Consider the following 15686-nt stretch of genomic DNA (forward strand, 5'->3'; position numbering starts at 1 on the left):
CATTTTTATTTTACCCAAGATGAGGTTTCTGGTTTTAACATAAAACTGAAAACGAAGTTTATTTCTAATTTTTGGTTTGTTTGAAAAAATATAAAAATATTTTAAAAAATCTAACCAAACACATTTTTATCATTATTTTTTATTTTCAGTGAAAATAAAAATAAAAAACAGTCAAACCAAACACCTCCTTAAATTATAAGACAACAACATTTAATCACTTTACTAGAAATAAAGCAATTGACCCCATGATTATTAGATTAGAAGGCGATTTATTAATGGAGGAAAAAAAGAAAGAGATTATCTTGTTGGCATAATTTGCCATTATTATTGAGATTAGTGACTAGTGAGTTAGTTTGAAAGTTTGAAGATGTGATACGACAGCGTTTTGCTCTTCTTCCGTTCCGCTATGAAAGCAAAAAGAAAGCCCGAAAGCATATATTAGATTAGATTCTGGTTTTAGTTTGGTTTCCCTACTCTACCACTCTTCCTTTCTATTTATTTCCATCTCAGTCCTTTCTCTCTCTCTCTTGACACTCTCCGGTGTGATGTGAGAGAGACTCCACTCTCTCTCTCTCTCTCTCTCTCTTCTATTATTTTCCATTCTTCTCTCTCTAACTGGTCTCAGAAACAACGAATTGAGGAGCCAACCAGGGATCATTGAAAGGGCATTTCTGTAATTTACCCTCCATGGTCACATCCACTCACTCGAACACCACCAACGACCCTCACTTCGTCGCCGGCGGTGCCGGGTTGTTCTCCATGGCTTCGGAGGTGGTTACTCCGGCGCTGCTCTTCACGGCCCTCGCCGGCCTTGCTTTCGTCTCCGTCGTCTTCTGCGGTGCCAGTAGGTAAAAAACCTAAGACCTCTCTCGAATGATCGAATTAGAGAGAGCATCGTCGAAATCGCAATAGCAAAAACCCTAGCTAGAGAGAGATACTGTTTTCGATTCCGATTTTGTTACACTAAAAGGAGAAAACAAAAACGGAAAAAACCGAAAGAAAAAAAGTGTACATAGATGAATCCCCTTAGACGAAGTCACAATTCGCAATCGTCGTCTTCGAATTCCTCTCCTTCGTCGTCGTCGTCGCAATCGTCGTCCTCGTCGTCTTCCTCCTCTTCGTGGATCCATTTGCGATCGGTTCTATTCGTTGTCACTTCTTCCTCACCAGCCTCTTGTTCGTCCTCTGATCGGTGAGTTCTTCCTTTCTCATTCTCTGTTCAATTTTTTGAACTTTTTTTTTTATTCAGAGCTGAGATTTCTATTACTTTTTGTGTTTATTTCGTGCCAGATCTCCACTTCTGCGCATCCCCAGTGTTGGTGTCAGTGTCCGCTTAGGTTGATCAGCTTGTGTGTGTTGCGTTTCTGTTTTGGGTCTCTTTGTTCGGCAGCATTTCGGTCTGATTGGTTGAATCGTTGATTTGTTGGAAACTGCAATGTTTTTCAAAATTAAAATAAATAAAAAATTCCGATTTGTCTGTGAAAGAAGAAAGGAGGGTTGAGGAGGACGAGGTAGTGGGAGTGAGACAGATCTCTCTTTTGATTTTGGTGGGGAAAATTTTGGTTTTTTTGTGTGGGAGATTTCTTTAATCTGAAGTTCCTTTTCTCGTGTCAAATCAATAGTGGGTGAAAAAACCTAACTAAATGGTGATCTTGATCGGACAGCTAGACCCCTGTTTGTCTTTTTTGTTTCTTCCCGTGCTATAGAGGGAGATCTGTGCTAGTATGTTTAGTGAGTGTGTTCATTTGGAGACTGAAAAAATATATTTTCTGAACCTAATTAAATTTTTGGTGTTTAAGAACATTTAAGACAGTATGTTACAGTAGTTGTATGTCAATCAAACTGCTGCATCAAGGATTACAATTTTGAAGCTTTAAACTAGTTATATTATCTGAGGGGTGTTGATGTGTTCCAGTCTTCAAGGACAGTTTTTTTGTGTGCTGTCTTCATTATTATTATTATTATTAAATTATTAAATTATTAAATTGCATGCCCATAAAATTGTACTTCTTCAGTTAGTTAAAAATTTAAACTGATAATGGTGATGCTGTAATCTCATCGGAATTTGAAATCAACTACTTTAATTTTCCAAGACTGTGTCGTGTAAATTTAGCAGTACACAAAGCAACAAACATGTGATATTATTGAAGTCAGAGCTGAACTTCACATTGGACAAGAACTCCATTGTTGATATAAAACATAACGCAAACTCGGATTTCTCAAACTTGATTTAATTCATTTTCATATGTAAATTTATTGCTGCATATTGCAATATTAAGTTATTAACTATGAAGTTTATGGCTTCTAGCACCGAATGCATTTAATTGTTTTGGCAGTAAGCAAATAAGTTAGTTCTACTTTTTACTCCAGAATCCATAAGCAGTTAGCAGTAATGAAATGAAAATGTATGAAATCTGTGACAGAATGTCATGCACAGTTTTGTAATTTTAAATTACTAAAACTTGTATGTGCTTGCTCAATTTTTTTTCCATGGGAAAAGAAGAAAGCCGCAATTGGCTTGAAAAAATGTATCTGTTATACTGCAGCACTGTGATTTGCTTTTAATCTGGAAGAATATATTTTTCTGTGTACTTTTTCACTCCCCCTAAATTGCTTAAATGATTGCTGCCTTTTCTCTATTCTGAAATTGACATACAAGCAGTAATATTGAATAATTACTTTTGGCAAAATTTCAGGGGTCGTCTTAAATCACCATGGTCACGCAGGAAAAGAAAACATGTCCTTACACCTCAGCAATGGAAAAGCGTGTTTACCCAGGATGGGAGAATACGGGATGGTGGAATTAAGTTCTTGAAAAGAGTTCGCAGTGGAGTGAGTTTAATAATCTGATCATCTAGATTTTAAATTTGTGGTTTTGGTGTTTCTCTTTGAAATTGATATCATTATAAATATCTGATGCAGGGTGTTGATCCTAGTATCAGAGCTGAAGTTTGGCCATTCCTACTTGGAGTGTAAGCATGTTATCCTTTATCTTTCATTTCTAAATAATGTTTACTATTTATTTTCTTAAATACTTGGGATCTAGGACATATGGATTATGGAAACTTTAGACACACAGGAGATACGGAATGGACATACAGTTACTTGGGGCAATTTGAAGTGCCTTTCTCCTTTTGAAATTTTAGTGCATGAGGCTGCATTACTTGGTTGGGAAGAACCTTAGTCATCTATCATTTATAAATTATAATACAACAAACTTGATTCTTTGCTTCATGTTCGGTACTGGGAAGGATATTGATTTCCTTCTCTCATTTATGTCAATAGAATTTTTTCCCCAACCTTTTCTATATGTATTATGGTTACTGATTACATATTCAAATTATACAGCTATGACTTGGACAGTACAAAAGAAGAAAGAGATGCTATAAGAACTCAAAATAGGTAAACATATATATTGGATCCCCAAATTCATGCTCCATCCATCATATTCCTCCAGCATTTAAAACTTAATTTTGTGTGTACTTCCCTCTTCTGTTTGTTGAGTTTAACATAATGTTGCTTTTATGCTAAATCCTTAAATGCAGAAAGGAGTATGAGAAACTCCGCAGACAATGCCGCCAACTGCTAAAGCACAGCAATGGGAACTTTAAGTTAAATGAAATAGGTGAAATCAGCTATGAAGGAGATAGTGCAAGTTTTATTCAAGATTATGGTTCTCCTAGTTCTGAAGATGCAACGAGTGCCAGAGAATCTCTTTCTAGTGAGGAACGAAGCCCAGATGCTGAATATTCAGATGATCCATCTAGTGCCCTGTTGGAAGGAGATGATGCTCCAAATATCAGCAATGCTGATGCCTCTGCACTGGATACTGATTCCACTGATTCAGACTCCTCAGAAGGTCCTGAGATAATTCAGACATTTCCTTCTGATGATGGTCAGGAAGAGAACAGTTCCAAGACAACTCCCAAGGAAAATTCTTCTCCCTCACCGATGAAAGTCCCATCAAAACAATGGACAAATGAAGATTTTGCCACATGGCAACGGATCATCCGACTTGATGCTGTACGTGCGAACGCAGAATGGATGCCATACTCCCCTTCTCAAGCAATTGTACCAGACAGTAGGGCATATCGTTCTGCTGAGGCTGTTGGGTTGAAGGATTATAGTCACCTAGATGCCAGCAGAATCTTTCATGCTGCTCGACTAGTTGCTATTCTCGAAGCATATGCTTTGTACGACCCTGAAATTGGTTACTGCCAGGGTATGAGTGATCTGCTATCTCCTATAGTTAGTGTTATACCCGAAGATCATGAGGCTTTCTGGTGTTTTGTTGGATTCATGAAAAAGGCTCGGCAAAATTTCAGGCTTGATGAGGTGGGTATTAGGAGGCAACTTGATATAGTTGCAAAGATTATCAAGTTCAAGGATGGCCATCTGTTTAGGCATCTGCAGAAGCTCCAGGCTGAGGATTGCTTTTTTGTGTACAGGATGGTGGTGGTATTGTTTAGAAGGGAGTTGACATTTGAACAGACTCTCTGCCTGTGGGAAGTAATGTGGGCAGATCAAGCAGCAATCAGAGCTGGTATTGGGAAATCTGCATGGAGCAGAATTAGGCAGCGAGCTCCACCGACAGATGATTTATTGCTTTACGCAATAGCAGCTTCAGTTTTACAGAGGAGGAAACTAATTATCGAGAAGTATAGCAGCATGGACGAGATCCTCAAGGAATGCAATGGCATGGCAGGACACCTTGATGTTTGGAAGCTGCTGGATGATGCACATAACTTGGTGGTCACCCTTCATGACAAAATGAAAATAGAGACATCATTCCGATGACCTGCAGTTGATACTTTTACAAACTATTAGTTTATAATATTGGCCAAAAGATCTTTGCTTTCAAGCTGCCAGATTTCTCCTCTGCATCAAAAAATTCTGCAAATGTCAAGTATATATTGCAACGAAGCCTCTGCTGCTGCATGCTGAAAATTGCCACTGCTTATTTACGAGACTCTGATTTCGACAATTTTGGCTCATGTGGGGATTGAAGATGGCTAGATTTAGATGGCATGGCTGCTTGCTGAATTTTGCCACTGCTTAATGCTTATTTACGAGGCTTAGTTTCGACTATGTTGCCTTAATTTGGGGCATTGAAGCTGGTTAGATTTAGATGGCATCTTCTTTTTTTTACCTCTTTATTTTTCACGCTGGCTCCATCCTTTTCTTTTCTTTTCATTTCTTTTTCAATTCTGATTTGGGACACATCTCGGAGCACCTTTGCGAAAAGCAGGAGTGGTAGGTGCATGTAACCGTTTGATGAAGAGGCTGAGATATTGTCGACAATTATGATGTTGTCCTTTTTGACTGAAGGCTCAACTCATGAGTCCTTTTGACTCTTTTAGCTGCTGACCGAGTTGCATATCATTATGTGATGTGAGTTTGAGGGTCACTGGTTAAGTTAGGCCCTGGTATACATATTGCCTCATAAATTGACCACGTACCTTTACTTATTTATCAGGCCTAACAGCTCTTTGTTTTTCTCTCTTTCGTGCAATCTCATTTAAATAAAAGAAAAATTAAACTCATTTTAAAAGTACTTATAGATTGCCTATCAATAAGGTTCTCAGGTGGAATCGAATCCAAGTTTCTTGGTCAAGTTCAGGCTTAGGATTCAACACATCTAAGAAATAGAGAATCTTACGATCCTACATAAACTACATTACAGTCACGAAGTTTGACACCGATCTATCTCAACATTATTAAGTTCAAGCCCTTAAGAATAGATAATCTTATTGGCCGTGGAGCCGTAAGTGCCAAAGTTTTGTGTAGCAACACGTTGGATTTGGCAGATTTTTAAACCTTGTTTACAGAAGTCTTTGAAGGCTATCAGGGGAACTTTTCTAAGTTTGCTTTTTTAATGTGATGTAGTAGAGGGATACTGGTTCTTTCATCCCCATGCAGTCTCGGGTTATTCCACATTTATAATGTTTTCTGTTTTATAAATGTTGAATTACCTGTTCACTGGGGTGAACTGATTTTGTGATTACCATCTGTACATGGGTTCAGGTAGGGGTACCGTAAAAAAATAAAAGTATTAGACACAAATCTGTTAAGCAATACAATGTTCAAATCACAAGGTTCATTCTAGAGGCATTTTTCATGCCTTGTCATGTAAGAAGAATTATTGTAACTTACAGAGAATAATATAAACAAGTAATAGAGCACCTAACTATGCCCTCTAACTTTTACTCTGTTTGACGGGGAAGAAGTTTTTTTCATGCATGAGAATGAAGATTTCTGAAAATCATGTTTTTTTAATGAATAAAATTTATTTGATTAGTCATTGATAGTCTTTAGATAAGATTTACAGAAATCAAAGAGTTATACGTATTTTTACGATTACTTTAATTATTTATCACATTATAATTTAATAAAAAATAACATGATGATTTTATTGTAATAAAATAAAAAATTTACTTTAAAAAAAAGATTTACCTTCCATCAGGAAAAAAATTTCATGGGTAACTAATTAAAAAACATTCCTAAAAAATCAGAAATGTTATTTTTTTAAAAATACATATAAAAAATGAAAAATTAAGTTTTCCCCAAAAATCAAAAACTTTTCTCCAATCAAATATCCCCCGTTACTCTCTTATTGCCAATAATGATTTGAGCATTTGGAGTTTGCATGTACCCTGCTAAGATTAGGCTCGTGTGGACTAGAATTTCGTTTGATTGTTCCTCCTCTTCTGGACTGGTGCTAAACATAATTTAATTGCGACATATATATCGATGTAAATTATTTTTACACTCATCTAAAAATATATTTTTATATAACTAAAAACTCTAAACTTTAGTGATTGAGTTCTGTAAAAAAAAAACTTTAGTGATTGAGTAAATTAATTTAATCATTAAAGTCAAATGATACGTTAAAGTCATAAAACTACTTAAGGTCATGTGATTTCCTTGTTTTAATCTCAATTAATCGTAGTATAATCAAATGATCAATATGTTTTTTGTATCACTTACATAAAAATTAATTTCTCATTCGATCAGATATGATTAAATTATACTTAGTGTTAAACTAGATAAAATGATATCTCCATTTTTTTTATTTGCAAAAGTTAAATTTGATCAATCTAATTATTGAATCATGCTATAGTAATTTCCCAAGAAAAAAAAAACTCACATGTGCCATTTTGTCATACAAAGTTTGTTTACCAAAAAACTCTTGCATGATAGCACTAGGCTAACTCATTTGTCTATATGTGTCTCAGGTAGACACACTATTTCCTCCTAATTATGATTTTGTTCTTCTATTTTTTTTTCTCCTTTCAAATAAGTTGGATAGATTTCATTATTGCTATTTTGGAATAGATTTTTGTAAAAAAAATAAATTAAGTGTATAATGCTTATATATATTAATGTGCTGCATTAATGCAAACTAATACAAAGTTTCTTTTACAGGACTAATACAGAGTTAAAGCTTACAAGTAAATTCCTTCACCCAGTATTCTAAAGAAATTTTTTGTGCACTTTTAACCAATAACCATATCATAAATTAAATTAGAATATGAAAAAACTATGATCATAAATTCAAATTTAAATTTGTTACTTTTGAATTGAAAAACTAGAAAAGAAAGAACTCTTAACAATTGTTGCATTAAGATACGAAGGCTTTTTATTTCACAACAACAAAAACACTTTTTCACTTTTTCATATACTAGGGTTACATTATCACACTAAAAAATATAAAGTGAATAAAATATTCATTGAACTTTTCTTTCTCTTTTCTCATTGAATCACTCATTATATTTTATTTTTCTCTTTCTTATCCTTCTTGTCTCAAATGCAAGTAAATCCTCCATATTAATAGCATCTTGTTTTAATCTTCATTTTTTTCAACGTTTACACTCACTGGAAGGTTCTTTTCTCCACTCTCAAGTGTCTTCTTTCTTCCTCCTTTCTTTGGTTTCCTATCGTTATCTTCCTTGTGCAGTCCCCTTTTCGTTTCTTTCATTTTTATTGCCCAAAACCATTTTCTTGCCCTTTTATTTTCATTATATTTTTGTTAACGTTTTTCACAAATATAGTTCCCATCACATGTATTGCTTCTTTATCACTTTTTCTACCACCACCGAAACCACACCAATAAGCAACGTGCAGCCTATGGATATACGTGTTGTGGCTTTTAGGCAACCCCTTCCCCTATTGGCTATCCAATTTTCATCTGTTACATTTTTCATGTACAGAAGTGTTAGTACTTTTTATTTGAGAAGTCAGTAAATGACACTACACATTTTCATTACATTTTTTGAGGAAAAAAAAAACCCTTTAGATGCGTTAGTCATTAAAAAAAAATAGTTACGAAATTAGTCTTTCAAATATTTAAATTATTATCGTATTTATCCTATAAAGATTTTATTATCAAATTAATTTATGAAAGATTCAATCTACCATCTAATAAGTATCTTAAAGATTTAAAATTCACCATATTATGGATAACAAAATCTTTTAATATAGTGATGAAAAAATGCGATAAAAAATTTATTTGAAAAATGTGTACGGATTAACGTATATGAGATTGTTGGTGTGATTTGTTAAAAATAAGTGATTTGACAGAAAATTAAAATTTTAAAGGACTAATTTAATTACAAAATCTATTTGTTAAAAATAAGTTATTTGACAGAAAATTAAAATTTTAAAGGACTAATTTAATTACAAAATCTTTGATTAACTAAAGCGCGGTGAAAAACGAAATTTGAGTGGACTAATTTGATTATAAAAAAATTTAGAACTGTGATGACGTGTGTAACTTTGACATCAAATTAAGAGTTTCAATTTAGTACACAACCTGAAACAGCATCAGAATTAGCTATATAATTTATATAATAAAATAGGGCAAATCAATGAATCATATTCAATAATACCATATATTGTTATATTAGATATTCAAGTGTTGAAATTTGGACCCATCAAGAACAAGAAGTCATACTGAGTACATCAGATATCCTATGAATATCATCCAACATCATTAGTTAATCGTTCATTGTGTTTAAGTTTAAATATATTTTTAGTTACTATAATTAATGTTTTTTAAATTTTAGTTTCGGTAAGTTTTTTATTTGTTTATTTTTAGTCCATATAAATGAGTTTTTTTAATTTTTAACTTGCACCTTTGTAATTTTAGTTCTACAAATTTACAGGAAACAAAATTAAAAAAATACAAGCTTGATCTAAAGAAAAAAAAACATCTAAGCCTTGTTTTTACCGGAACTTGCTATATGATAGCAGGATTAAACCTTGCTTCATGATCTGCTAGCCTTTCCTCTATGCTGCAATTTGTACAGAAACAACATTTCTAGGTTCACCATTGAATCAGAATTTAAAAATTCACCACGTTCATTGTTTTGGTTGCATTTTAACGTTTTTCCTTCTCCATCTCCCTCAAAGCCTCAAAGCTTTGAGATTTTAGTTCACTCTATTGCTTGTATTTTGTAAATACATTTTTAGTCGTGTAATTCACCCGCATCATATTTTAAGCATGTTATGTTCCAAGTTCCAACCCATTGATGAATAGCAACGAGTAGCAGCACCCTTTAGGGAGGGTGACTTCGTTAATCGCTCAACCACGCAGTAGACTTTAATTGTACCAATGAACGGCGTGGTAAAGAGTTAATTGCTCTTGGCATCTTGTGGCAAATTGAGAAGGGGATTTCTTTTAGAAATTTATTCCCAAAAGGGGTCTATTTTTCAGCTACTTAAAAGCATTTTTTGAAAAAATCAGTTGACGGGAATTTGTCAAGAGATTTCTCCTTCAATTTTGAGCATTTTGACATATTATGAGTCTCAAACAGACATTTTTATCAAAAGTTATAATCGTTGACGAAATACACTGTCCCTGCTGCCACGTATCCTGTGTTTCGCCAATAGCAATGACAAAATGCTGTCACATGTCCTGTTTCGCCAACTGCAATGACGAAATGCTTACAAAACAGACCGCCTCTGTAATATATTTCAAAACAGACCCCTTTTAAGAATAAATTTCTAAAAGAAATCCCCTGAGGTCAATTTGTTGCATCTTGCACATGCATGCTCGTAAAATAGAAGAGCCTTACAGTGACAAAATTAAGCCAGGAGATAGGGTGATAAATAAAGAAGAATAAAAAAAGAAACAAGTTATAAAAGAAGCAGCAAAGACCCTTAAAATGACACTGTCCTTAATAAAAAAGAAACGAAACTTATCGTCCAACATTAGGTTCTCCAGTCAAATCCAGATTCAATTCTAAAGACCCCAGAAATAAACTAAACACTGTCCTTCAAATGACACTGTATAAAATGTCTTAACAGACCCTTCACCAGGGTCCAATGTGATAAAGAAGCTCTACTCTTTCTTGGTGTAGTGTCGCACAACAAAGGCCAAGCCCAAGATCAGGAGAGGGACCAGGAACTGCAAAATCTTGATCACAAATTCTGGAGTCTTGTCAGGATTGTACTGAGCTTGCTGAGGTGGAATGTAGGTACGTTTTAGTGGTACAGTTGATGAATCAATCTCACCAATGTAGTATTTTTCCATCATATCTCTAGCAGAATCACTGTGTCCAACATCTTCAAAATCATTGGTTGCATCTTTCCCTGTAATCCACAGAGCATGATCAAATATCAATATGGCTACCCTTTAGTGTTTTTATTAATAATAATCTTCAGATGATATAAGCATACCTGTTGCAGATAACAAAACCTCATCACCTCCGGGATGATCCTCCATGAAAGGGGTGACATCATACACCTAATATCATTGAAGCACATAACTTTGTTCAGTGACAGAAATTAACATCATAACAAAACTAGAACTCGAGCTAGAACTGAAATTCAAAAGTTACGTAGTTAATAATTTCTCTGTACATGGGGTTCTGCATGCTTCAGGGTGTTTGAATAGCCTCAAAATGAGGCATTACAATCTCGGGTAAAGTTTAAATAGTGAAAAGTAGGCTTGATTCTACTAATGTTCAGAATAGTGAAAGAGGGTTTCCTCCTGCCAAATGTCCATATGAGACAATGTCTTGTATAAAGGATGTATTATAGGAAGGCAACATCAAATTGCATCAGAAGAGCATCGAGGCTACCATAGACTTTAGTGTTTAAGGAAGAACACCCCTTAAAGCATATATGACTATTTCAACTAGAAACATACACAAGTTGCACACAAGAAGGATGTTATCATGCTGTTACAATGAGAGTTGGAAGGTAACAAAAAGGAGAAGGAAACAAATGTTTAAACTGATGGAATAGAGGAAGAGTATGTGAGGTTAATGAATTTCCTTCCCATTGTTTGGATGTTTAAAATCCTCATAAGCCATCCAAATTGAGAAAACTTTAAAATAACCATGAAAATTAATGCAGGATCAATTTTGAGGGGTTACATGATAGTCCCTGCCTTACTCCCACTATTTTAAGAAACTCCCAAACAAGGGGGAGGCTTACTTAAAAAGCTTACCTATAATAATAATACACATGATTAAAGCTGTGCTGACTAACTAGTAATGCACATAAGGGATGATCAACTCCTTAGACAGAAATTATCAATCAGTGACAGACTAAAAAAAATGGCAAATCCAAATCAAATGAGCGATCATCAGAAGTCAAAGATAGCAGTAGTGACATATATGCACATTGTTGAAGGGAACTTTTGAGCTAGTGTTTCTTTTGTGTGTTCTTTATTTCCTCTTTGCATAAAGATACATAATGGGAGGTTTTTTGTTATCCTAAGTTGAAATAGATTATTATTTTGTAACAGAAGAATCATTCATCCCCCATTCCAAATTTCTTGATCCTTCTGGGGCATTTTCTTACAAATCAATTTTTCAATTCTCAACTCATTTCCATTACTTGTTGAATAAAGGAACATTCCACCAAAACAAACCCCTTAAGAAATCTGTGGGCCCATTTACTTTGAGAAACTATTTTGTGTTTTCATGTCCTGTTTTCTTTTTGATTATAGAGAAGCCATTTCGTTTTCATTTCATTTCCCATTTTCAAAAGTTTGTATAAGCAATAGTGGAAATGATAATAAACTATTTTCACTCTTTCCTATATAATCTTTGGAAAAACAACAAATAACAGTAAAAATAATGTGACATTTTTATAATTAAAAATGAAAATACAAAAGATTCTGTTCAAATCAAATGGCCCCTAAAGTTCCCTCTAAGGTCATTTATTCAAACAGCTGCGCTTAATAGAATTAACACTAAAGATCAAGGTTTAAAAAACAGTCTGCAACTGCAATTTCACAGGCGATAAGTCAAAGTTTATGGAGTTCCACAACCGCAATTGTGGCGGCTACAATTGCATTTGTCTGCAATTTCCCACAATATAAAAAAATACAACAAAACCACAACCCTCGGCCGCAATTTAAAACCTCCAAAGAGATAGTAAAAGTCCTCTAAAGATGCTAATGCAACAAGGAATTATCAGCCAGATACAACTGCACAAGATCAGCAAGCCGAAAAAAAGAATGAATAATTCAATATAACAGGACAAAAAAGAAATGCATGAAGAGATCAAAATCAAACGCCATCATCATCAACAAACGAATCAAATGAAGCATTTACTTAAATGTCAAAAAGCATATACATTAAAACCCTTGATTTGATCTTTAATCCGTCATTGTTTCTCTCAGAGAATCAATCAATCATTGAAAGAAAATCAAAATTCTCGAAAAGAAAGAAAAAGCAGACCTTGCCAGAAATGATGAGCCAGCAATCCTTGGTCTGGTCGTGCTTTGCCACCTCCTCGAAAGTGTGAAGTTTCCGATCTGAAGCCATTCTCTTATTCACTGCCATGAAATCATGAAACCCAGATATTTTAAAGTCAAACCCACAATTTTGTAGAGAAGAAAGAATCAAGAGAGGATCTAAAGAATGAAACGTGAAAGGGAACAGCCACCAAACCCCCCCAAAAGTGAATTAACAAAAAAACGTGATTCTTATGAATCGATAAAAAGAGATTCTTGGTGTGGTTGGTGACGACAACACTTACCTTACCAGAGAGAAGGGTTTTATTCTGCTCCTTGGTAGATAGAGATCCTTTCTCAGTGAAAGTGTGTTGCGTCAAAACCTCTCTCTCTCTCTCCGTGGTCACTGCTTTGCTTACATACCCATGTACTACTTCTTATATATGCCACTATTTTTTTGTGGCAGCGAAAATAGCCTCATAGAATTTTGAAATTACAGAAATTGACACATATACAGAAACTCAATTTCTGATTAAAAAATATCTTAAATAATTGTATTGTTTTGTCTAATCTATACTTTTGATTTTTCATTTTTTAAAGGAATTTTTTATTTTAAAATATACACATTCAATTTTGAAAAATGAGTCATTTTTATTTAATTTTTAATTTTATATTTATTTTGGTTCAATCAAATCATAGTTTTAATATATCCATTCAAGATACAATAAAAAAATTATTTAAGTAAATAAAATATAATAAAAAATATAGGTAAAATTGAAATTAAACTAAAATTATATTTTTTTAAAAATTGAGAGATTAAATATTTTTATTTAAAAATAAAGAGAGAAAAATTATGAATCAGGCAAAATGCAGGAACGGAAAGTGTTGTGGTTGTGGTTGTGATTGTGTCGTACAGGAACGGAATTTGTACGGTACATTTTTTACATTAAAAATACTATTAAATACTATTAAATGACGATGATTTTAATTTTCTTTTTAGAGAAAAGCCGGTCATCCACACTTTAAGATACATTTGATTTTTCAATAAACCTAAAACCAGAAAGTTTTTATGACAATTAAATACAACGTATATTTATTGAAGATTTTATAGGAAAGATTTCTTCAACCAAAATTTTTCAATGAAATTATAGAAACATTTTATTTAATGTAAATAATGTGTTTTTAGTTTTATATGTGATATTTGTGTGAAGAAAGATAAAATTTTTTATACTGAGCATTATAAAATTATATTGATGTAATTTTGATAATTATTATATTATTTTTAATATTTGATATAAAATGTGATTTTTATTAATTCAACCATTGAATTATATCTTCATATTATTAAGATAGTTTGTACTAAATTTTGTCAAAATTGAACAATAATAAAAGGTAATCAAATAATTCATATTTTAATATATTTTAAAAAGTTATATTATATCGATTTTAATTTATATGAATGAAGTAACAAATGATATTAAGTTAATATGAAATTTTGCATATGGAATTTATGTGAAATAAACTTTTAATCCAATGATAAGTTTTAAAAAAATATTATTCGATTGAAAGTTATATAATAATGTAATAATTGTCAAAGTTATATCAGTATAATTTGATTTCTTTATATATATATATATATATATATAATTGATATATAAAAGTTAAGAAATCTAACACTTTTTACCACAACACACGTATATGTTTGGATGTGCATGAACCTAACTCCATAAATTTTGTGAGGACAAAAAATAAATAATAAATTTTATAATTACTAATTTTGAACTTTTCATATTTTTGAGAAGAAAAAAAACATGTTTTAGCATTTTTTAACCAAAATTGTCAAAGTACATACCTAATTTCTTTAAACTGTAGGGGAGACATACAATTTTCTTAAATTTCACTTAAAAACATGTGTAAGGTTTTTTAAAAAATGAAATTATCCAAGATTACTAGCTTGATATAGGGATAGCACAGAAAGTCTTTATCTTATGCATGTGAGCTAGAGTTGATGTGAATTTCTGGATCGGATCAATGTTTCGTGTAGTAATTTTCTGTGGGCAAAGCGAATATTAGTAAAAAAAAAAAAGAAAGAAAAAGAAAAGAACTAATATCGCATGTAGGTTGTACCTAAAAAATAAAATTATTCACGATAATACTAATAACTCTAGCTTAAAAACATGTATAAATATTACCTTGAATAATTTTATTTTTTAGGTACAGCCTACATGCGATATTAATTCTTTTCTTTTTTTTTTCTCTTTACTAATGTAATAATCAAAATATTATTATTATTATTATTATTATGCACATAGTCGTATCTCTTAGCACAACTAACAAAATCATTTCAAACAAGAAATAAGAATGAGAATTTGAATCACTTCTGAAAGTCTAAAATCAATTTTCACTCATTTATAAAAGTCAAAATATGAGTGTAAGAAAAATAAAATTTGGCTTAAAAAAAGAGTAAGGAAGGAGAAAAAGAAAAGGAAAATTGAATTCAAATTGAACTCCAAAGTTAGGAACGAAAAAGCGATGGTGGTCGAACTCCAAAGTTAGGAACGAAAAAGCGAGCGTGTGTGTTCACGTTTGAAGACTGTTGAATTTCCGAGCAAAGAATTCAGCTACTTATAGAAGAAGTACTCATTGAATTCATCTTTGAAGACTGTGTTTATTATTTTGACATAGGAGTATATAATTAGGAGAGAATTTGGATTATGTATTTAATTATTTATAATAATTTTATTAATTTTAATTAAATTATATTAACGCCCAATTTTTAAAGAGCGTAAAGTGTTTCATCTTTAAACTTTTATTAATACAAAGTCTTAATAAAATTATACATTCAAAAAATAGATTTACAAACGTTAAATAATAATTTTTAAAGAGAAAAAATGTTATATATTGATAGTGTAAAATTTTATATATAGTCATTCAATCAAAATTCATCATACATATATATATGATAAATTAATTTATTATAGGATGAGAGTTTAAA

The 15686-nt window shown here is 32.4% G+C and overlaps 2 protein-coding genes across 3 annotated transcripts; one reads left to right on the forward strand and one right to left on the reverse strand.

Moving 5' to 3' along the window:
• Positions 1-445: 445 nt before the first annotated feature.
• LOC114410255 (GTPase-activating protein GYP7-like) lies at positions 446-5498 on the forward strand. The gene is made up of 5 exons (XM_028374111.1): positions 446-1192; positions 2697-2832; positions 2923-2972; positions 3349-3402; positions 3546-5498. The coding sequence occupies exons 1-5, from the start codon at positions 1017-1019 to the stop codon at positions 4795-4797; spliced, it is 1668 nt and encodes a 555-aa protein (XP_028229912.1). The 5' UTR covers positions 446-1016; the 3' UTR covers positions 4798-5498.
• A 4639-nt stretch (positions 5499-10137) lies between these two features.
• On the reverse strand, positions 10138-13139 carry LOC114410257 (cytochrome b5-like). 2 transcript variants are annotated; one of them, XM_028374116.1, is made up of 4 exons: positions 12997-13139; positions 12696-12793; positions 10681-10747; positions 10138-10593 (listed from the first exon to the last, which is right to left on the reverse strand). In XM_028374116.1, exons 2-4 carry the CDS (start codon positions 12780-12782, stop codon positions 10343-10345), a joined length of 405 nt encoding a protein of 134 aa, XP_028229917.1. In that variant the 5' UTR covers positions 12783-12793; positions 12997-13139; the 3' UTR covers positions 10138-10342. The 2 variants fall into 2 exon arrangements, with proteins under 2 accessions (XP_028229917.1, XP_028229918.1); XM_028374117.1 differs by having other exon boundaries at positions 13002-13121.
• Between the last annotated feature and the right edge of the window lie 2547 nt (positions 13140-15686).

This window comes from Glycine soja, chromosome 4 (assembly GCF_004193775.1).
Source record: "Glycine soja cultivar W05 chromosome 4, ASM419377v2, whole genome shotgun sequence".
Classification (NCBI taxonomy): Eukaryota; Viridiplantae; Streptophyta; class Magnoliopsida; order Fabales; family Fabaceae; genus Glycine; species Glycine soja.